Below are 21,152 nucleotides of genomic sequence, written 5' to 3'. Positions count from 1 at the left end.
CACAGCGGACGTCAGCTGCACAAGCTCAAAGGGTATACTGTTAGTCAAAGGTGCAGCAGAGGCAGTCGGAGCGTGTCAGCTATCGTCTGGTGCGTCACCTAGAGCATCAACTTCGAGAAGGTGAGACTGATTCTGTGTTTTCTGGCGAGATAACTGTTTGCAGACTTTTCTTCTCGTGCAGTATTGTGTCTCGGCTGCAAACACGTCTCGCATCGTGTACCTTACTCAGCAATACTCTAGGTCCAGCGCCAGTAAGCATATCTGTCTTGATCTCGAAGCACACAAAGAATAGGAATTCATGAGTCTCACTTGGTTTGGTCGTCGAAAGCAAGCTTCGAGCTCGTGGGTCCTCGGGCATTCGACCTTGTCGCTTCGTATGAACTCAATGCAGTACCTCAGTCTGGTGCAATAGACTAGACGCAATCCGCTCCATACGCCATCTCCTGGTTTACTCAATGCATCTGTCAATATCTGTGAGGTGCCTTCGCTTTAAGACTCATGGCTTCATGGTCATGTGAGCTTGTTGCAGCACATCTTCTCCAATCTCATTACCTCTCCTCTTGTTGAAGCTTATCACTTCGTACTTTGTTCGGAGTGTCGGGTATTGATGCAAACGGGTAGCGAGACCCTGACATGATCTATATAGCTATGCATAAGATACTATGGAACCCTCGCTTTCGCCCAATATAATCTTCGCCTCTTAACACTTTGTCAGTCGCGTGCTGTCATCCTAGTGCTGCGACACTACCATGATTCGTTGAAATCATCATGATACTTGTCTTTCCGTCGAAACAGTTTGATTGCTCCTCAAAAGCTTCTCCTGTTCGCTGGTTAACCATGAAAACCTTTGAAGCTGAAGAACAGTTGTTTGTAACTACACTTGGGACGATAGAGGTGCTATGGCCACGAAGAAGAAGTGAAATCGTCCCGACGGAATTAAAGTGAGCTTCCTTTTGGGCTCGGCTCCAAAGAACAAGGAAGAGATAGTCAGTGATGCCTGTGCCGGCATACTTGGAGTCCGTTGATTGTTGTCGAGGACGGACTTCTGTGAAGACGAGATGGAGAAGCCGGTAGATCGGAGCGTCAAGATACTCTCGTTTGTGACTGAGTACGCGACCGTCTCCGAAGGAGCCTCCGGTCATAGCAGTAGCACATACGTAGGTGGAGATGTCGTTGATCAAGACGCGCAAGTAGCATTGGAGACCTATTGGGTATACCCTATCAAGACGATTTGCTCCAAGCTACACTGACTCATGGGTTCGAGAGTGGAAGGTGAAGATTCAGATCCGCTAGCCAAAGTCATTCCACCAATCTACACCGAGGGACACGTCCCCTCCTTCGAAAGTGCCTACGCCCACCTGTCATCACCAGTTCTCCAACAGCCTTCAGATGCAGGCTGCAGATGAGCAGCCTAATCTTTACACTAAGGCAGATCAACAGCCCAATCATCACACTTAGGCAGGTGCAAAGCCCTCAATCCGAACCTTGGCACCTGATTCTTCCAAGTCTCCTCCACACCCATATCATGCACATACCTCTGCGGCACCGGATAAACCCTCTGGGTAGCTTTAGGATCCACCTTTTCCGACTTTACCCTGATTTCCCCATCCTCGGCATTATCCCACCACAAATCCCACTTCCTGTTAAAGTGCATTCCTAGCGGCGGACACGCAAGCTGCATTAAATGCTCATATCCTGGTAGTGACGTCGATAGAATTCTCGTAGGCTCTGGACAGCCTCCAAATATGTGATTTATGACTGCATAGCCTAGCTCGTTGCATGTGTTTCCTTGGAGCCAGGGCTCGGCGGGCTCGGATTCGAAGGCCAGGGTTTGGGAGTAGGCGCGGGAAAAGGCGTGGGCGAATTCGTGGATGAGGGTTTGGGCGAAGTAGAAATTTGTGCGGTCCATTACTGATGCGGAGTCAAGAGAGCGGAGACGGCGGGAGTTAGGGACGGAGGCGATGTCGAGGGGCATGATAAGGCGATCCTGGAGGACGTCTGTGTCATTCGACACGTCGGCATCAAAGGTGCAAAAGGCGTCCAGGAAGGCTTGACTGGGGTGGATTTCGGATTGTGATGTATTTCTGGAACTCGTCAGTTTTGATGAAACAGAATCGTTCGGTCCAACTTACTCTCTGGCTGCCTCCAAGGCTTCGCCGTCCACACCGTAGCGATACATTGTCAAGCCCATGGCTTCATACGTTTTAAATTCCTCTACACTTCTAAATTGCCAACTCATCCACTGCCGCATCTGCAGCATCCTCTCAAATGCTACGTCCATGTCTTCAGGGTCTGTCGGCGTAACGGGTATTACGAGCTTACACGATCCATGCTTCGGATCCTCGAAATGAGGCAATGTAGCCGTGTCGTTCGTGATACAACGCAGAAGTGCGATGGTCTCTGGCTCATCGAGGATAGCAGTCGCGAGAAGCAGCGCAGGTTTGAGTAATTCGAAGTCGTCGTCGCTAACGTTCCGCCACATGTCTTGCTGCAGCACTGGGTGTATACGCTCGGCTTCGGTGTCGCCCGGGTTTCTCTCCTCTGCGCCATGTCCGATCGGATCCATGTATTTCTCGGAACTGGGGGGCGTGTAGTTGATAAAGCCGGCTTTGTTCAACACCTGCATACCCCACTTGTCAAGCAGTGGGTTCCAGTCGTCTCTGAGACTCGGAGGGCCAAGTTTGTATTTGGCCGGGAAGACGTCTGGATCGGGGGCTTCTGTGTCGTCAAAGTTTGTGATGTACATCTGGCGAACGTTGAAGGTCTTACTGGTCGGCTCTTTTTGTGCGGTGTAGCGCCAGGAGTGCTCCTTCCAGTCTGTCAGTTCCCACTTGTTCCCCACAAGCGTCAGGGGTGGTAAGACTAGTGGATCGATTGGCGTGTATGTGCGCAGCGAGTCAAGATCAGGCGTGTCGACGCTGACAATACTCGAAGTGTCGGAATCGCCCACGTCGAAATTCGGCATACCGATATCGTCAAAGTCGGGCATTTCGACATCATCGTAGTCATCCATGTCGCCAGCCGCTGATGACTTCCGAGAGACGATGTAGTAAGCAGAAGCAGTGTGCGAGTGCTCGTTGATCAAAGTCGAAGTTTTGAGATTTCCGGAAGTGGTGGTCGGCCTACAAAGAGAATCTGCCCAGCGTCCACAAAGACAAAGCCCAGCGCTTCGCGGCATTCAACTTCGGAAGGACTCGAAATCATGGATGTGCTTCAGACTCGACAGAGAGCTCTTGCATTGAACTTTTTTCTGACAAATTCGTTGACACATTAGTGCGACATCCAACAATCGGATATCTTGAACCATATCGCTCGATCTTGGATGGCTTGACTCGGGGAATCCCACGACTCTTGTTCCTTTGTCTGGCCAGCTGAAATGGCCATATAGTCTGAAACACAAATTGATGTTTATACCGTGAGACCTTCGCACGCTGAGCTGTACTGTGCTGTCAAATTTGGCTGCTGGTCGTTGAGCCTGGGGCATTTTTTTAACCTTGAACAAGGCCATTTTGAGACCGTATGTTGTGATTTCTCGGGGACAATTAGACAAAACAAATGCACAGTATGTTCAAGTAATGGATGTGGGGCATAGGCGACATGGGAAAAGTGTTGAAGGTAAACAAAGAGATTATTTGAAAGTTTCGGAGAGCAGAAAACTATGGCCAGGGTGGTGCGAACGGCGGCTTCAGAGGAATGGCAACCCCTTCCGCAAACGGCAGATCAGAATCTTCCGGCCTCTCGGAGACACTTGCAACATCAATCAGGTCGCTAGATAGTTGTAGCCTACACTGCAGATACTAGTATCGCCAGACCAGGTGTAAAAGGTGTAGAAGAGGATGTAGTAACAAATGAACAGGAGGAGATGTCGTCAAAAGGCTGCCAAGGCGGCTGCGGGGATGGCAAGATCCTGAGCACAGACCACGTCCATCAATGTTGGAGATTTTTCGAGAAGTCGCGACTTTGACGGTCGCTCCTGCCATTTGTACATTGCAATATCAGAGTGACGCTCCTATACCAACTTCGACCCCTGAGGCACATTATCGCGTCCTAGAAACCATATCAATTTCATCAGAATGGTACGCGATGTCAAAATTACGGCTCTGAACAGCTTCTGACGTACAACAGGCTCCCACAAACGGCAAGAAACGCACCACAATGCGCGCAAAGGTCGCCGCTGCCTCGCGACCTGCAACCACATCCCCTGGCGTGATAACATCATCCTCCAACACAAAAGCCGGAAAGCGAGAACTCAAACACGACACACTTATCTCTCGCATCGAAAAGTCACAAAAGAAGCCTTTGAAACGCCGTCGTCCGGGCAAGAAACTGAACACCGCGTTGGACTCACTTGCAGATGCCTTACCCGAGCTTGAGGAAAACAGCGATGACGACTGGGAAGGCATTGATGAGGATGAGAAGACAGATGGCATGGATGGTGCTCTTGGTGAGCTCAGCAAAATGGTCAGAGTGAGAAAGGCAAAGCCGGCGGATGGAAAGATGAAGCTCAAGACCCTCAAGTCAAGGCCGGGAGCTTTGAAGAGGAAGCAGAAGATGGAGGAGAGTGAGAAGGAGAGGTTTGGAAAGAATCTGGCTAGTATGAGTGTGCCGACTCAGGCAGCTCCTGATGCTGCAGGCTCAGCAAACAGGTGGGCTGCTCTTCGTGGCTTCATCGGTCAGACTCTGGAGCAGAATCCTGGCTTCAAGAAGGCTTGAAGGACTTTTGCTCCGTTCGTGTCCGACAAAGTACCCGCCACGATGGCTTCTCCAAGTCATGGCACGACTTCGCTAATTACCTGTCAACTCACGACACGTTTCGAGGCAGGTACACAGCGCTACTCGGGAAATTCAGAAAGAGTCGAGTGCCTTTGACTCTAAATAGCAACCGACACAGTCAGCGACAGCTAACATCACAGCCGAAAAGACATGCATTCCGCCTGGGGCCAGGGCGCAACAACATCTCCAGCCCCGACATGAAGCTGACCTCTCGCTTGCACGAGCAATCTCACTGCAATGCTGTGCCGCAGAGAGCGTACAATAGCTGATCACTGATTGAGTGCCGCGTAGGCACCGAGTATATAGATGGTCTATCCGGTCCTCTGACGACTCTGATGTATCACTGCCTTTTATACTATTTTCATACCCTCACCTTCGTCATGCAAATACTTTCCTCGCCACATCCTGCCTCCGGTGAGCTTTGGTCGAGAAGCCATCTTACTCGCAGATCGGGACATGATCTGATTGCAAGCCAACAAGAAGCAGACTGTCGGGCAGCCCGAACGATGACAGAGATCAAATCGTCTCTCTGTACTATCATCTGTCAAGACGTCCCGTGTCGATCCAAGTCGGCTGCTCAGCTCTTTGTGTTTTTTCCGGGCCGCATTCGGAAGAAGATCCTCGCACACCAAAACACCTGTGCAGACGTCGACTGCTTGTATACCCAGATGTTTCGAAGAGTCTACAGACACGAAGTAATTAGCGCAAATGGCAGATCCCGATTCAATCATGGTAGATGCACAGCCTGCTCCTCAACTTCGACACTACACCATACCGGATGCTCTTGAACCTCCATGCAAGTGGGATGCCCGCACGAACCTGCCTGTCATCGAAAGATGGGCAGATGTGCGCAAGAATCTCACTGCGAGAATACACCCAGATTATACTGGCTTCGATGTGCGAGAGATCAATCACGCCGACCCGACAGGAATGGGCAGGCGCCACATCCATGACTGGCCTGCGTCATTTCCACTGGGACCTCCAAGCGAAGCGCCCGACTATCATCCCATCCTCGAGAAGTATGGACTGAAGATCTTGAACAGAGCTGGTTTCATCAACAATAATCTTTGGAAAGAGGACGCTATCGTAGGACCCAGCGGCGTACTTGCCTTTGCCCCGTTCAGGAACCCAGGTGTTGACGAAGACGAAATGTTACATCCTATACTCAGACGTGACAAGCCGATGGGCTTTGATGGAACCTTCATTACGTCTAGCTACAGCTATATTGGACGATCCAAAGACATTAGCCTACTTCTACGCGCTTGGCATGCCCTCCGACTAGATGAAGTCTTCGGTAGACCCCTACAATAACGGCAGGAATTGCAAGGAAATGGACCCGATAAGACCGTTGAACCCTCAAGAGCTGGAAGATACTTTTAAGAAACTCGTTGATCTTCGCCAATGGACTGGGTGGAATCTATCTGATGAAATACGAATCTCATCCTATGCTGTAACTCACGTCCAGTGTATAAGAGCCGATGGGACATGCATTCCCGCATCAGCACCGTAAGATTTCTTTCCCCTGTCCATGGAGTGATACTAATCATCCACTAGTAACATATCGACGAGCTGGATCGACATGCACGAAGGAATAGTCGAGGTCCTCGAAGCCCAAACCAAAGCAATGCGAGACAACCCCAACGGAAACTACTACCCCGAAGTTCAAAGTATGCCGTACACGGCACCTAACATGGAAATCGACATCGATGTCACCTCAGCCCATGCACGCACCGTCGTCTGGTTTGCCGTCGCCATGCTTCACGAGCTCGCTCACGCCTTCAGCTTCGCCTACTTCGCCTTCAACTGGGGACAGCCCGGCGAGCCATGGCTCAGAGGCGGTCGCTGTAACGAGCAAGGCCATATCTTCGAGCACTACCTCTTCGACGGCGTCCTCCAAGGCTACCAAGTCCACTACCCACCCATCTCTGACACCTTTGCCCGCGAGCAATGGATCGCGTCTCCTTTGGGCATGTACATTGACGAGCGCTGGGAACAATGGGCACTAGACGACCACAGCCCCTTTGAAGTACGCGATGATGTCGAAACAAACCTTTGAGGGGACCCAGAAGATCTTATCCAGTTGCTCAAGAGTGGTTTCAACGCTTGCTTGCTGATGAACTTTGGCATGAACAGATTCCGGCGTTTGGATTGGGAGCTGCTATGATTCCGAAACCGCTTACTTGGCAGGTCATGTATTGGGATTATGGTGGTTGGGGGAAATGGGGCACGGGGCAGGAGAGGTGGGATACAGGGGCTACGAGGTTACCGGGAAATGTTAATTGGGTCTGAGGATCTGGCCCTCGAGTTTCGTGTCTGATCCGCCCTCTTTTTTTCCCTGGGAGGTGGACGTCGGCCACAGGAGGTTCTGCATGGGCTAGTTCTGACAATATTGAATGGATCTCGCTTGTATTTTGCACCATCTGGAGGTCAGTCTTGATGATTGACTAGCCCGCTGAGTCTGGAATTAAATGTCGTCTGGCTTCCTCATGGTCCAGTTTCATCGTCGTTTGCTGAGACCTTGAACTCTCTGGGAGTCAGTAAAATCTGGCTTCTTTCTCTCACTTAATATCTGTTACAGACATCTGTCTGCTTTTTCGCGAGTCGTGCCTGGGCAATGAGATTCGTCGGGTGGCTGGCTCTGGTAGCACCTCTTGCCAGCCGCTAGTGACTTATATTTTGTCCATGTTTCGATGCTGTGGCGTTGATAATGTGGTGCTAATGCTGTAGCGCTGATGCTGTGGCGTTGATGCTGATTTCGGCTCGTGGCCGAGGTAGGCTAGCCATCACCAACAAGGAATCGACCACTCCATGCAAGGTCCCAAGACGGCCCGATCATTTTATACTAGACGTTGGAAGATCTTGGAACTATATGGCACGTGTTCTTCTTGGAGGATTCGATGCTGAAACTGGCACGAAGATTTGTTCTGGTTGTACATGACCGGCCATGACTGTAGTGTTTGTTCGACGAGAAGTTTACGACCCTCTCTTACGACTGTGGGCTATCGTGACTGATATTGCTATCTTGTATGTAGCCGGCCTAGGCTATGAGCAGGTAATCTTGAAGCTCTTAGCCTCTCCGAAGTAATATTGCATCATCTGAAAGTCGCACTGAGGTTTGTTGATGCCATGTGTAGTCAGCGTATCTCTCACTGCAATTGGGGTCATGTCCGGCGAGAGAGTGACACCCGCAGGGATCGGATAAACCTCCGGGTATTGGCCACCGATGAAATATCCGCACGTGTTGATAAATCTAGTCAGCGCTGCTGTGGGTACTGTGGGTACGGGAAATTTGCCCCAGCTGGACAGGAATGCCGGATCAGTCCAAGCTATGATACAAGATGTGAATTGTTGAGTATTCATGGCAGTACTGCATCCTGTGAGCTGCGAAGTGATATTGTACGGGCCGCAGGACACCACGTTCTGTAGAGCGGTCTGAATCGATGGCAGAACGTCTCCAGTAAGCGAACGCTGAACCAGCACGCTGTATGGTATACTGGACAGCATCGCAGTCAGAGTGTTGTGAGAAAAAAGGAAGTCAAGTGCTGCTGTATCTTTCTCCTGTTGCTGCGCGTCGACAGTAGGGGCGAAGGTGCATTTTGGAGCGCTCGACGTAGTGCTTGACGAAGTCGTCGAGCTGGACGATGCAGAGCTGGACAAGGACAGGGAGGTTGATGATGAGGCCGTGATCGTTGAAGAAGCAGAGGTACTCGAGATCGATGGAGACGATGTGGGACTTGAGCAGGAGACCAGACCAGAGTCTGTGGCATTCGAAGCGATAAAACTTCGGCCAATGGTGTAATGAGCAGTTCCTCGCCATTGTCCTTTGTTTGTGGCATAAGTGGTATCCCAAGCCTGGGTGTAGAGAGTGCTGTGATTTGTTAGGGCGGTGACATCAATAATGTGTCGAAAGAGCTCGAAGCATACCAGTACTGTCCTTGATAGACAGAGTCTTTATACATCTCGTAGGTGTTGTAGAATCTGCATGATTTAGCCTGACCCGAAGTTGGCGGATGCTTCAAGTTGTATTTTGTCTGCGCACTTCAGCAAGTCAGCAGCCGGCCCGAGAGATAAACTCATGAGGAGATACGACTCACGTGCATGCAGCAGCGCAAAGCGTAGTGTCAAAGGGACCGTCATTGAAGAGCTTGACACCCATAAATGTGTCCTGCAAACACATGTCAGTAGGCGTCGATCATTCTCAGGCCAAAAGCTACGTACAGCCTTGTTGCAATTGAGAGGCGCGTTGATCGCAGCGCCATCCAGAACAGTGTTCTGACTATAGCCATCCGCTGTCACGACAACAACATCACGTCGTGACAAGCTTGTGCTGTCGGTCGTCTGCTGCGGCAAAGGATCGGTATTGACGTCGTTGATGACAGCAGCGATGGCACTGGCCTGATTGTAGTTCTGAGTGTCGGTGGGACTCTTGGAAGGTTCTGGCGTGTCGTCGACCAGATCGAAGTCGATATCCTGACGGCGAAGATGCCTGGATTTATTCGGTAGAGCATTGGCGACAAGTCCGGAAGCCACCAGACTGAAGATCAACGAGGATCGCATGCTTATGTTGCCAAGATTGGGATGGAGCTGTTCCTCGTCTTTTGCGTGCGACGCCCATGGTTATTATGCTCGATTGAGAGAGTTCAGCCCCTTTCCCAGAGCGTTGTTTCCGTGCATTCATCTCGATTGAATCTCCTCATTGCGCTCAGCCCAGCTCTTCCGTAGAAGTAAATGGTGCCGCTTCTAGAAAAAGCTGGCCTCGAAGCTGTCACCGGACACCCCGAGCCGCTCATTTAGCTTGGTAGATACGAGCTGAAAATTCTTGGCGACGTGCACCGAATCTAGACTGCGTGCTAGAGCTTGGACCACAATCTAACATTGAGAGCTGTTTTCCGATTTGGCCGAGGCACGTCAATGTATTTTGAGCTGACCAGGTCCTCCTAAGCTGATAACGTCTCGAGTGGCATGAGGTGTTTGACATTGCGTCTTCGATGCGTTGGAATCGCTGAAGTCTGTCAATCAGAAAGCAACTGGCTGCTCAAATGTCGAACCATTGTCGGCCGGCGGGTCAAAGTCGCTCGGGCTCTTCATTTTCTGATCTGTGACTGTCTTGCTTTGCTCTTTTGATTCCGTTCAAGCTCTCGAATACGCTGTCTCGCTGCTCATACTCACCGATGTCAATCTAGAGCATGAAGGTGTGCCGCGTGCAACGAGGCCACTTCGCACTTCGCTTCCGTTCTTTGCATCCTACTTGAGGTTTTACTTATTTGTCAAGATTGAGTGGGCAGGACACCAAACAAACGCGCTACATCTATGAGGCCCCTCTCTTTCGTTGAAATACATGTCTCAAGCATAGGACAAGATCCCTTCCGTAGATATCCAGAAACGAAGCTTTCGTCTGTGGGACACCACGCCAGGAAGTGTATCCCACGACCATCTGGGACTCGAAGCTTGATATCTCTTACACTGCAGTCCCAGTGCAGACGAAAGGAGATACTTCCTCTCTGCATCGAGGCTGAGATGAATGTCTAGCGTTACTCGGGGGAGACAAAGGATGGGAGTGCGTGGTGTCGCGGCGAGAAGCGAAGTTGCCGACTTAGACTGTGGATAACGGGTTCGTCATATGACATCTGTCGAAGGTGTGCTTGAGAGAGGGGGTGATGGTGGGTAGGCTTCTTCTTTAAATTTGTTGCTTTCGAGAAAATGGGGTGCCATATGCTTTGTTAGAACAGTGACAAATAAGACACTCCTGCGTATGCAAGCAGATCTGACGTTGGACAAAGACCTCTGAGAGCTGTGCACTATGAGTGCGAACAATAGCGAAACTTTTCACGAGTGATGGAGTGAGCGACGCGCCGTCTTTGCAGAGGCCGTCATGGCTCATAGAAGCAGCGACGGGATGGCTTCGTAAGAAGAAGGTCGCAGCTCAAGCAGACGTGCGGATCCGTTCGTGTAAGACTTATTCGAGTGTCTGCACTACACGCGATGGACAAGACCAGAGCGCGGCAGCACAACGTGTCCCCTCTCACCCGCTGTCTGCCTTCGTCCGTGGAGCTTCGATGAACGCAAAAGGCACAATGACGACCGAGAGGCTGTATTGAAGTCAGTGCAGCGAGAAAACAAGAACGTAATCACAAGAAGCATTACACTCGATAGCAATACGCGCAGAACAAAACAAAGTGGTACTCTATTACATAAGTGTCCTCTCAGACCGGGCCATGGAGATAGGGAACAACCAGGCAATAAAGAGTGGTATGCGACCAGTCTACGAGAGTTTTCGATCTTGCAACAGGATCATAAAGGTCATTGATATGGAAGGAATCAAAACTCTTGAGTTGTGCTGCGTGGGATTTACGCGCCGTTGTCTGCCGAGCAAACGAGATATATAGAGGAGGAAGGGAAAGGAAAGGAAGGAGGGAAGTCTTTATAGGCGCAGAAGGACGCCGAGTCGAGCGCTAGATCACAAAGCCTGTGCGTGCTGGCGAAGCGACCAATGAGGATGCAGGATCTGAGCTGGAGGTGGTGATCTTGTTCACAGACCACTTCAAAGTATCACTTGGGTGAAGTTACGGCAAGCTTGATGATGAGCTACAAGTCCCAGCTTTCACGCGGAGTGCATCTTGGATCATTGATGATGTCTGTCGATCTACCTCATTCTAAGCTTGCATGAGTCGAGCGCCCTACCCTTCGACCGAGAAACTATTGCTACTCGAGAGCAGAGCGTGCGCAAGGCTGAGCGTGACCAATAATGCAGGCAAGACTAGCATTCGCATATTGTAGGCGGAGTTTTGGTACGATGTGCCTCTCTACCGTCTACTCCGTGCAACCTTCTCGTACCGCTCATAGTAGATGTCACTCCTCCCAATTGTGCATCGAGAAAATAGGCTTCGGTTTGGGTTTGGATGAACAGTTCAGGACTGGAATGAGGCTCGCCGTCGAGGAATCCTACTGAGCCGTGAACATGTTCTCGATGAAACCACTCCCAGAGAGCGCTCTGGCTCAGCACGAGATCTTTTATCATTCCCGGCTTCTCTGTCTCCGGTATTTGACAATATGGTGGCCTTGGCACACACCTCCAACGGTCTATGCATGTCTCACGGCGTCGACTCACAAAAATCACGGAGCCCAGACTTTCCACATCGTTCCAATCATCTACAAATTGTCAAAATGAACAACTCAATGAAGATGCAAGACGGTCCCCACGAAGCCGACGAGGCGTAGGGACTCTTACTCTGTACGCTCTTCGCTCTTCTTCTGACACCTCGTAGCATCAACAACGATCCTATCGACAACCCGAAGACTGCCGAGGAGATCAAGCTTGCCGAGGACACCAGAGTTGCCGCTAGCGAGGCCAAATGGGTCGAGGTGGAGGAGCTCCCCAACTACTACGCCAACACCAAGCCTCCTGGTCGCAAGTTCCCCGCCAGTTGGGCCAACGACGGCATCAACCACTACATCGATGGTGACGCCGACGACATTCGTGCTCCTCCCGTCGAAGAGACGGCCGAGCCTCCCAAGAAGAAGAGCCGTACGGGTGTTCGCAAGAAGAAGAGCCGCCCTGACCGCAAGAAGTAGGGCAACCACGGCAAACCACATCCTCTACTGTACGTGACACCCCCGGCCAGAATACTTCTTCATTTTACTGACCATGCGAACGCAGAATTCAATTTGAGGCTCGCATTGCTGCTGGGGGGATACATCACATAGCGATATCACCATCATCAATTCAGTCACCGCAAAGTGAAAAGCAATCCTCATCTATGTGATATGCCATAGTGAACGTGCTATGTTGTTAAAGTGAATCCCAGCCAAAGCTTCGCGCGTCTGCGCCTCAGCTATGTTTTCCTCTTTCCCTTTCTTCCTTCCGATGACCCTCCATCAACATCATCCAGTTCTCTCTATCTATTCTATCGTCTTTTCGACACCACAGACTACTGTGTGTCAGCTGCTCCTCCTCTCCTCTGCTTTTGCAGGGAGAGGACTGGTCATAGCCATCACCCGTCCAAGGTAAGCGCCCGCTTTCATTATGCCCATTGTCTACGATCCCCAGTACTACACTTTCGATAAGCGCTCCGCAGTCCATCGTGTACCTGACTGGGCTAAGCACCTGTTCGTATACCTTTGTCTTTCTCGTTCGGCACGCTTCGCCTGGCTTCCCGGCGGCCGAGACTAGCTGTATCTTTCGTGTTTACCTCTGTCCACGGTTCCAAAAACTGCACTTTCGAAGAGCGCTCCGCCGTTCGTCTCGCGCCTTTTCGGGCTAGGCACATGTTCGCACATTTTCGTTTCTCCCGAAATGCACACCACACCCGGCTCCACGGTGGTCGGGGCGGGCTACCTCTTCCGTTATTCTTCCAGTTTACGATCCTCCGATGTACGCTGTCGACAAGCGCCCCACAGTGCATCACGCGCCTTCAGGGGCCGGATACATGTTTGCAGATTTGTATCTATCATCGTATGCGCTGCACGGCTTTCTTCGTCTTGCCCAAGATTGGTCGGCAACATTGATTGTGTCTTTTTTCACGACTTCCGATACTACTCTCACGCAAACCGCTCTGCCACTCATCGCACGCTTCCTTGGTTGTTATACAGACTCGCAGACTTGTGCATCTCCCTCTACGCTAGGACTTCCGCGTAGGCTAGACCCTTCATTGTACGCTGTATTTGTTCAGCTATTGTTTCAGCTCTCAGACTTCACACCATCGTTCTTCCCTGGTAGCGGCAGATGCCTTTCACTGCCTGTTCTCACACTCCAAATCAGGCTCTTTCGCTCATTGTATTCCCTACAAGGCGTCTGCGTCATGGAAGAATTAGCTTCATTGGCTTTCTGTCGCTCGAGTCAGCTTTGGAGCATCAGATGTACAAAACTTGCTCCGATGTCACATCCGTCCCCACCATTACCGACCAGGGAGTCATTCAATCTGAAGGCTGCTCACCCTCTCCTCCAAAGTCAGATGCTCCCTATTTATTCGACACCATACACAAGGTGGTCCGGCGTCCAAGCGACTACGATCACGCAAAGAGCAAAACGGCGAGTCGTCAATGGACCATGTCCATCTAATGGGTCATCTTTCACGAAAAGCATCGACGAGATCCGGTTTCTCTGGTCAGCTTAAGCACGTTCTCTGGGCAGCTACATCTGCTTCATGAGCCCGTCACTTGGTGGTAGAGACGCAACTGGTGACCTCGTGCGATCCGCTTCTTCTAGCGCCTGCGCAGCACGACGCTGCCTGCTCTCTTCTCTCAAGCAGAAGCAATCTGCCCACCTTCATCTTATTGCAATCCACCACATTTTCGCATTCTTTCCGGCAGCAGGGAAACATGCACTTTCACCTTTGCTAATTATCCTCAGCAGTACTCAAGCATTATGTATCCCATCGGATCAGTGTTTACTCCCACCAGAGTCTTCTGCGCCTCCCACATTCCGACCAACTTCAACTTGTTGAACATACATCGGAATTATGGCCGATCAGCTTAACATGAACAACCTTTCCCTAGGCGAGTCTCAGCACGCTCCCAGACGAAGCGGCGGCGGTGAATTCGACCCCTCCGCATACGAGTCTGTTCATGCCAGAGGCAGCACTAGATCTCCTGCTCTTGGGCCTGCTCTCATCGCTATTGCCCTCTGCGCCACCCATCGCCGATTTTCGGATGGTGCGCCTTCCATGAACGGTCACTTCGACGGCCCCAGGTATGTCTCCTACGGGAATACCCTCGAGATCTTTTGCTGACAAAACTCACAGGCTCGGCGAAGGCGGCTGGGGCGGCGCTCTCACCTTCACTCCCAGAGGCGGCAATGGCTTCGACAGAAACGTCTACGGCAACTTCGTTCAAGGCGGTGGCGGTCAGTGGAGAGACGGCAAGCACATTCCGGGCCCTTCCAACCCTCGCATCGAGCGTGAGTTGCTCGGTGTCCCCAACGACTCCAACGTGCAGCACAGCAGCATCAACTCCGAAAAGTAAGACGACATCCCTCCGCTCGAACCATGATTTACATCTTCCCTGAACTCTTCTCTGACATCTTCACAGACCGGCCTGGCGTGGCTCATCCACGACTGTATCGCTGATAAGAGTGACACTCTCGGCTGATACATAAACACACCGGAAACTGTCGGGAGTGTCATCCTCGTCCAGCTGATTGACTCAGAGTTGGGTTAGACAACTTCGCGGCACCGAAAGACTCAGTCATGAGCAAAGGAACTCTATGACTCCGACCGCATATTGCACAAAAGTTCTGTTGCAATCCATCCAAGGTATGTACCTCTACTTGCCAATACTTTTTCTTCCTCGATACTGACATCCTCCGCAGCGTCCAAGCCCGACCGCCATGTTTCGCGACAGCCTCCAACCGTCTAGGAACTATTGTGGATTGCGACTCAACACCGAACGTCTCTTCTGGTCTCATCAGACCCGACAATTACCTCTGGAGGGCTCTCGATAGAGGACGTGCCTTTGCGAACGATGAAGAGCTCGCCAACTTACAAAGCGATTTGGCGACAAGGACACTGACAAGAAGCTGTTCTTTTGACAAGCTTAGTAGCCGAGGTTGGATTGTCTTAATCACTCGTGGGGATTGAAGTCGCGGTTCGCTGTCCAGATTTTCTTGAATAAATCATTGGCAGTTTTGCTCTCCTTGCTATCTTTTCCAGTACATGCCGTGACGATGTGAAGTACCACGCCGTCATTGAGACGTTCATGCAGACTTGCGCCACTCTCTCAAACCATACAAACATCTAGCCTTCGCTGTGGCACTTATGTTCAAGAATCAGCGGGAACTGGAGTAGAGCGTTTGAGACCGCTTGATCTGGACTGCCTTCTGCGTTACCACTTCGGATTCCTGCTCTCCTCCATTTAACATTCCATTTCTGGCTTCCTTCCATACACATTCGTCCTCAATTGTACCACGTTATGTCGATGCCTGCCGTCAGGTCCAAGTCTGCCATGAGATCGTCGATGCTGCCCGAACAACGGTCCCCCTCCCAAGCGTACGTTATATCGTACGAGGTTTTCCACTACCTATGCGAGTTGATGACATCCGTTCCTCCACCTCTACAAGCGAGTAATGTCCAACGTTGCAGAAACATCCCAGCTATCCTTAATTACCGCCATGCATTGATCGAGCTCGTCTCAGTGATACTCCAGCGACCGCGGCATCTCCTTTCCAAAATAAATGGACGCAACGATGCCACTCTTACCTTTGCGCTCGACATTCCGAATCCAACAATCATTAATGAACTTTTGGGCTGTAGATCAATAATTATAAACAAGACGGCTAGCAGTGCAATCAATGGCGATGGGAACAGATTATGCGAATGGACAAATCTTTGACAGCGATTCAGAGTCCGGCTGACAATATCGTTTCAAGCATGCAGCATTTCTCATCGCCAGATGACGATGCTCATGCTGTTATCATCAATCTACATCGTTCTTCTGCTTTTTTTACTTAGAGGCTACCACCAACGACTTGTCGTCCCACACAGGACACACTCCAAGAGTCGTAAAAATAGTCCTAAGGATCTCGGTCCTCCGTTCGGGCGTCAGTTCTTGTGATAGTTTTCGAAACTTCTCAACTTAATCCTGGAGCTACGACATTATTGCTGATGCCTCTTCACTTTGCAAACGGTCTGGACCTCGCCGCAGCTAGAGAGGCTTGTCAAGCATTCTAGCCTGCAGCTCAAGGATGTTGGCCTTCGGGATCTGCGTCAGCCACTAGAATAGACAGGTACGAGAAGTAAGAGGCTGATATCATGTCCGCCTATACATCCCCGGTCGTTCCTGCTCGTGTGCTTGCATAATTCGCAGGCTGGGCAGAACCTCCTGCGCTATCACGACTTGAGTACGAATCATAGTTTGCCGAATGGAGGTCAAGCTGCTCATTGAATGACGAAACTTTACTGGTACCACATTCGCGATCTATGGGGGCATTCGATTCCACGCAGGATGCAAGAGGGACGAGTGTTATTTAGACTGGGATGACTTGACACAAAGTATGACAACGATCTGGGCAAGCGCGGCGACATCTTTCTAGACAGATGCAGGGATCATCAATGTGCTTTGCGAGAAGGTATGTGATGGACCAGACTTCAAGTAATGCTGTAGCATGAACTAGATCAGCCCAAACGTGCAGATGTTATAGCGAGCAGCAAGAAACAGTGAGAGTTCGGTGATATGTATTGAGCAACTCTGGTCACAACCATATCCTCGCTGGCTCCAAGCTTCGTCACCAGCTACAACTCTTCCAACTAGTCTCAATCGAGCGACCATTACGGCGGCCGTCCTCGTCCGGAATATTCGAGGCCGAACAAGCAGCAGCGCAAGTGAGTCGGAATATTCGGTTGCGCTTACTAAGCGAGTCAGTGATTTTGCACTCTCACACGCAGCCATAAAAGCGCAGCGCTTTTCTGTTTCCCTCCTCTCTTCAATCCTCCACGCACGATCAGTCTGGTTGATCGCATTCGCAAAGATGATCAACCATCACCATACCCTTCATCCATCATTCTTCTCTATCCTTCTCCATCATCAATCAATCTTGTCAAGCGCTCCTCGCCAATCACAACCATCAAAACTTCTTCGTGTCATGGAGGCCTGAGCCCTACTTCGCAGTGGGTTTCCCGGCCCCTTGCGTACCTTGCGCATCATTTGTCTTTTTGTACTGACACACCTTTGGTAGGAAGTGTTCGCTCGCAAGTCCCGTCACTTTGCGCCGCGAGCAGTCGAGCAGCCTTGTTGTTATGTCTTTCGTCAAAGACACCCTTCCTTTGGAAGTTTGGAGACCTCCTTGGTTGCGCGCTCCCGCCAATACAAGCAACCCTGTGAATCTCGCCGCAGCGCGAGAGTGTGGCTGGTCCAAGGACTCTACATCGACTACCCCGCGTTCAACGCTCCTACCTCGGACAGTAACCCCACCTGGGCCAGCATAGCCAAGGTCTATGTGTGGGGCGGCGAGGGCGGTGATGTCGGTCCTGCCAACGCTGAGCTCGAGGCTTATCTTTTCGAGGGCGAGCACAACAGAGCCGATACTAAGGGCATCTCGAACAATGAGAAGAATACCGACGTTGGCGCTGCTATGCGATCTGACGCTCACGATGCTCGCCATGCCTTTCATGAACGCCGGCCTTCATCCTAGCTCGGCAGAGAGATCAACATCCGCCTCAACGCCTGCCCTGTGACCGGCCTGCCCACCAAACAATGTGAAGAACATCGACGTTGACGCCGCTATGTGGTCTGACGCTCGTACTGGTAAGCTAAACATTCCCTAGTTTGCGACCCTTTCCAAAGCTGACATGCTCAGGTCCTGCTGCCAATGTGAAGACTAGAGAATGGTGGCGCGGCGTCGTCGACGATGTCCTGCCAACTACACAAAAAGATCCTCCAAACTGCGTTGGATCACATCTTGCGTGAGATTCCATCTTCGAGATTGATCTCTATCATTGTAAGTCAAGTCTTCCTCCTCCCAGCAGTCTTCCAGTGGCTGACTTTCTCGTAAGAATGGTGCTTTGAAGATCAAGGAGAACCATGTGTGCCCAAACCCGCTCAACGACCCTGCCAGCACCGCTCGGAGCAACCCCACGGTACCGACTATGATTGTAGTCGGTGCCGCGAAGTTGTTCTGAGCGGTGTTGGCAGGGTCGTTGGGTGTCGCTTGGAGCGGAGAGGAGGGTTACGGAGATGGGAGGAATCGGAGGAGACGCAGATGCTAGAGCTCCAGGAGAATGACAAACATCAGGCCTTCGCAATTACTCATCCTTGTCTTTGTCTGTCTCCAATGCACCAGCTTCTCGCTCGCCTTCCTCTTCGTGCTTGTTCTGTCTCGTGTCTTTCCCGAGATGTATGCTCACATTGTGGCCGATCGTCGAGTCGTGTCTGGTTCAAGATTGGTTGGAACTGCTACTCCTCCCCTTGGCCCTTCTCCATGCTAACAGCCGGGAGTAATCCATGTCTATCAGCCGTTACGATCTTCTTCAAGCCCCTCTTACGCTTTTCAGCCTTCGACTCATCCTTATCGTCTAGCTTGCATCTTGTGTGAAGGGGTATCGTCGACCAGAGGGTAATTTTCTTCAGCCCATGATGCCCACATATCCTGTTTTTAGCTAATTGTACGCTGATATAGTTTCGTCGCAGTGGTATCCTTGTCGAGCGGCTTCGCTGAAGCTACGCAAACGAGACTTCACGCCCTCCTCTCTGACAGCTTCATCACCGTCGAGCCTCGAGACGGCCGTCTTTTGCCATGCAATTGCAAGAATGGTTTCCATAGTAGGAGGTAGCAGACTATCAGCATCTGTCCCTTGCTATACACCTTCACCACAAGCGAGCATGTTGCCACAACCTCTACTGGGTGCACAAGACGTGGCACCTTTCTCTCGACTGCAACACACTGTTGTTCTCTTGCAATCATATATCCCTCGGCCATTGAACGGCTGGTCAGCTACGAGGTTGACATTCCACCACCTAGTCTTGAGTTCAACGTTGGGCAAGATCTCAAGATGACACATGATTAGCTGAGCATTCACGTATCGCCCACCACCGTCAGACAGTACCAGCAGAGCTAGGAAGCAGGTATGCGGGTATCTCAGGACACGTTCGGTACACAGCGACTATGAATTGAGAAGCATCTTTGTTGCTCAATGCCCTTGGAAACGCTTATACGGCACAGTGTTGAACGAAGAGCTTGTGAAATATCGCTATCTTGTCACAGGCTCCAAAGCCTATTTACAATTGATACCCTCGATACTCGTCCGATTGAAGTACATCTCTACACTCTTGATCTCCAAAACGCTATCCTTCCCTGGCGGCCCACCGCTCCAACTGCCCCCATTAGCCCAATTATTCCACACCATACTTCCCTGCTGCTTGGGGACATTTTTCTTCATGCTTCCCACATACTTGCCATCGACATAGAACTTCGTGATACCGGGTAGCCAGTCAAATCTGTATTCGTGGAAGCCTGATGACATGTCTGCGGGTGCTGGAGAGGAAAAGGTGGATGCTGCAGAGCGGGCAGAGGACTTTTGGTTCGTGAGGAAGAGTTGATCAGGGAAGGATGTGCGGATCTCTATGTCTGTTTCTTGGGTGTCTGATTTGTAGAAGAAGAAGCCTGGAATTTCCATTAGTAGTCTGCTCCGTGGATCAGTTTCGACACACTCACCATGACAAGTCCCAGGTACGGCGCTAACTTTCGCAACAGTCCTCACAGAAGCAAAAAGCACATCATCATAAGCCGTCGTAAACTCGGCACCTTGAATAGGCGACTTTTTCTGCCCGCCCGGCACGCGAAGCTTCAACGGCTGGCCTTTTTTCAAAATCACATTTCCAGGTCCATAATATTGGTCAAAAGGATGTTCATCGTCGTTTGGGTCGGCGGTGATGCCGTAGTTGCTGATTGAGAGGCCGAGGGGAAAGTTCGACCAGTCTGCGAGATTGTACTTGACGTATTGGTTGAAGCGGCCGACACCGGGGACGGTGTGCATGCAGGACTTCTCTGTGGTCGCTGCTCGTGGATCCAGTAGTGATGTGTCGTTGATAGGCGATGTCGTGACTGAGGTCGCTAGAAATGCTAAGATCGCTGACAGACCAGACAATTTCGTCATTATTACCTAGAATAACAAATCCTCGGACCAAAGACTGGACATGCAAAAGGACAGCGAAGGACTACATAAAGTAGAAAACAAGGAGCGAACGTTGAGGCTTCGAAACGGCTTTCGCTAGGCGGTATGTAATCCTTAACGGTGATGCGCCGTTATTATTGCGCTTACAGCAAGAGCTCATTGTGGTATCCACGCTGTGGTCACGGCAAAGACATGTCAAGAGGGTGTTGTGATGGGTGGAGATGAGCGAGTCTTTTGAGGAATGTTGGCGTGTTGCGGAGAGGCTGCAAGCAGATTTTGCAGAATTTTTCAAGTCAGGCTAGCCAAGAGTATGACCCTGTCTCAGGATCGTCGATGCCAAAACGTGTGCATATCTACCTCACGGTAAATTACAGGCAAGATACCAGGTCCAATCTACGACATGACGAGCGAAACGGGTGGCCGTCCAAACTGCATGACCGACGCCAGGTCTAGGCTTCTCCGCAAACGATGGAACAAGCATCTTTGTGTAACCTCAAATCCCAAACCTCAATCAGTTCACATCTGACATGTTTGTCACACGGCATCCTTCGAAGAGTCATTCGCCTATCCCACTGATGAGTGCTAAGATAACACAGATATCCCTGCATCCAAGCAAGACAACTCTCCACAGACATGCCATCGCGTAAGTCGGTCAATTTTTTCAAGAAGGTAAAATGTCTATCTCACTGGTGAGTGCTGGAAAAACGGAAACATCTCTGAAATTATCCCACATTATTATCAATAATTCTGTGATAGTATGTCAGAGAGAGTAAACAA

General features: G+C 50.8%; 9 protein-coding genes across 9 annotated transcripts; 6 read left to right on the top strand and 3 right to left on the bottom strand.

Moving 5' to 3' along the window:
* Positions 1 to 1,257: 1,257 nt before the first annotated feature.
* AUEXF2481DRAFT_83022 (uncharacterized protein) lies at positions 1,258 to 3,036 on the bottom strand. The gene is made up of 2 exons (XM_013484624.1): positions 2,133 to 3,036; positions 1,258 to 2,084 (listed from the first exon to the last, which is right to left on the bottom strand). The coding sequence occupies exons 1-2, from the start codon at positions 3,011 to 3,013 to the stop codon at positions 1,424 to 1,426; spliced, it is 1,542 nt and encodes a 513-aa protein (XP_013340078.1). The 5' UTR covers positions 3,014 to 3,036; the 3' UTR covers positions 1,258 to 1,423.
* A 989-nt stretch (positions 3,037 to 4,025) lies between these two features.
* Positions 4,026 to 5,154, top strand: AUEXF2481DRAFT_43947 (uncharacterized protein). Its single transcript, XM_013484595.1, has 2 exons — positions 4,026 to 4,076; positions 4,126 to 5,154. The coding sequence occupies exons 1-2, from the start codon at positions 4,074 to 4,076 to the stop codon at positions 4,711 to 4,713; spliced, it is 591 nt and encodes a 196-aa protein (XP_013340049.1). The 5' UTR covers positions 4,026 to 4,073; the 3' UTR covers positions 4,714 to 5,154.
* Positions 5,098 to 6,218, top strand: AUEXF2481DRAFT_462261 (uncharacterized protein). The gene has a single exon (XM_013484641.1). It carries the CDS (start codon positions 5,482 to 5,484, stop codon positions 6,082 to 6,084), a length of 603 nt encoding a protein of 200 aa, XP_013340095.1. The 5' UTR covers positions 5,098 to 5,481; the 3' UTR covers positions 6,085 to 6,218.
* AUEXF2481DRAFT_462262 (uncharacterized protein) lies at positions 6,219 to 6,902 on the top strand. Its single transcript, XM_013484655.1, has one exon. The coding sequence runs from the start codon at positions 6,353 to 6,355 to the stop codon at positions 6,827 to 6,829; it is 477 nt and encodes a 158-aa protein (XP_013340109.1). The 5' UTR covers positions 6,219 to 6,352; the 3' UTR covers positions 6,830 to 6,902.
* Positions 6,903 to 7,815: 913 nt separating this feature from the next.
* On the bottom strand, positions 7,816 to 9,330 carry AUEXF2481DRAFT_32950 (uncharacterized protein; the record flags this gene model as incomplete). The annotated part of the gene is made up of 4 exons (XM_013484574.1): positions 7,816 to 8,641; positions 8,698 to 8,811; positions 8,868 to 8,938; positions 8,992 to 9,330. The coding sequence occupies 4 exons, from the start codon at positions 9,328 to 9,330 to the stop codon at positions 7,816 to 7,818; spliced, it is 1,350 nt and encodes a 449-aa protein (XP_013340028.1).
* A 2,708-nt stretch (positions 9,331 to 12,038) lies between these two features.
* AUEXF2481DRAFT_92029 (uncharacterized protein) lies at positions 12,039 to 12,506 on the top strand (the record flags this gene model as incomplete). The annotated part of the gene is made up of 2 exons (XM_013484640.1): positions 12,039 to 12,374; positions 12,431 to 12,506. A coding segment is annotated over one exon (307 nt), but the record flags the coding sequence as incomplete, so codon positions are not given.
* A 1,725-nt stretch (positions 12,507 to 14,231) lies between these two features.
* On the top strand, positions 14,232 to 17,896 carry AUEXF2481DRAFT_8436 (uncharacterized protein; the record flags this gene model as incomplete). Its single annotated transcript, XM_013484556.1, has 6 exons — positions 14,232 to 14,461; positions 14,514 to 14,729; positions 14,800 to 14,827; positions 14,918 to 15,023; positions 15,080 to 15,099; positions 17,441 to 17,896. The coding sequence occupies 6 exons, from the start codon at positions 14,232 to 14,234 to the stop codon at positions 17,894 to 17,896; spliced, it is 1,056 nt and encodes a 351-aa protein (XP_013340010.1).
* A 91-nt stretch (positions 17,897 to 17,987) lies between these two features.
* Positions 17,988 to 18,383, top strand: AUEXF2481DRAFT_8435 (uncharacterized protein; the record flags this gene model as incomplete). The annotated part of the gene is made up of 3 exons (XM_013484555.1): positions 17,988 to 18,009; positions 18,087 to 18,202; positions 18,258 to 18,383. 3 exons carry the CDS (start codon positions 17,988 to 17,990, stop codon positions 18,381 to 18,383), a joined length of 264 nt encoding a protein of 87 aa, XP_013340009.1.
* Positions 18,384 to 19,475: 1,092 nt separating this feature from the next.
* On the bottom strand, positions 19,476 to 20,237 carry AUEXF2481DRAFT_69749 (glycoside hydrolase family 16 protein; the record flags this gene model as incomplete). Its single annotated transcript, XM_013484620.1, has 2 exons — positions 19,476 to 19,864; positions 19,916 to 20,237. The coding sequence occupies 2 exons, from the start codon at positions 20,235 to 20,237 to the stop codon at positions 19,476 to 19,478; spliced, it is 711 nt and encodes a 236-aa protein (XP_013340074.1).
* Positions 20,238 to 21,152: the final 915 nt, after the last annotated feature.

The sequence above is a fragment of the Aureobasidium subglaciale genome (assembly GCF_000721755.1).
Source record: "Aureobasidium subglaciale EXF-2481 unplaced genomic scaffold scaffold_28, whole genome shotgun sequence".
NCBI lineage: Eukaryota > Fungi > Ascomycota > Dothideomycetes > Dothideales > Saccotheciaceae > Aureobasidium > Aureobasidium subglaciale.
This window is presented reverse-complemented; position numbering and strand designations above follow the sequence as displayed.

Excerpts from the sequence above, each read along its gene's own strand:
- AUEXF2481DRAFT_83022 (XM_013484624.1), bottom strand. The coding sequence starts at position 3,013 with ATGGATGACTACGATGATGTCGAAATGCCCGACTTTGACGATATCGGT. Across the intron at positions 2,085-2,132 it reads GCCTTGGAGGCAGCCAGAGA|AAATACATCACAATCCGAAA; the intron begins GTAAGTTGGACC and ends GACGAGTTCCAG.
- AUEXF2481DRAFT_462261 (XM_013484641.1), top strand. The coding sequence starts at position 5,482 with ATGGCAGATCCCGATTCAATCATGGTAGATGCACAGCCTGCTCCTCAA.
- AUEXF2481DRAFT_462262 (XM_013484655.1), top strand. The coding sequence starts at position 6,353 with ATGCACGAAGGAATAGTCGAGGTCCTCGAAGCCCAAACCAAAGCAATG.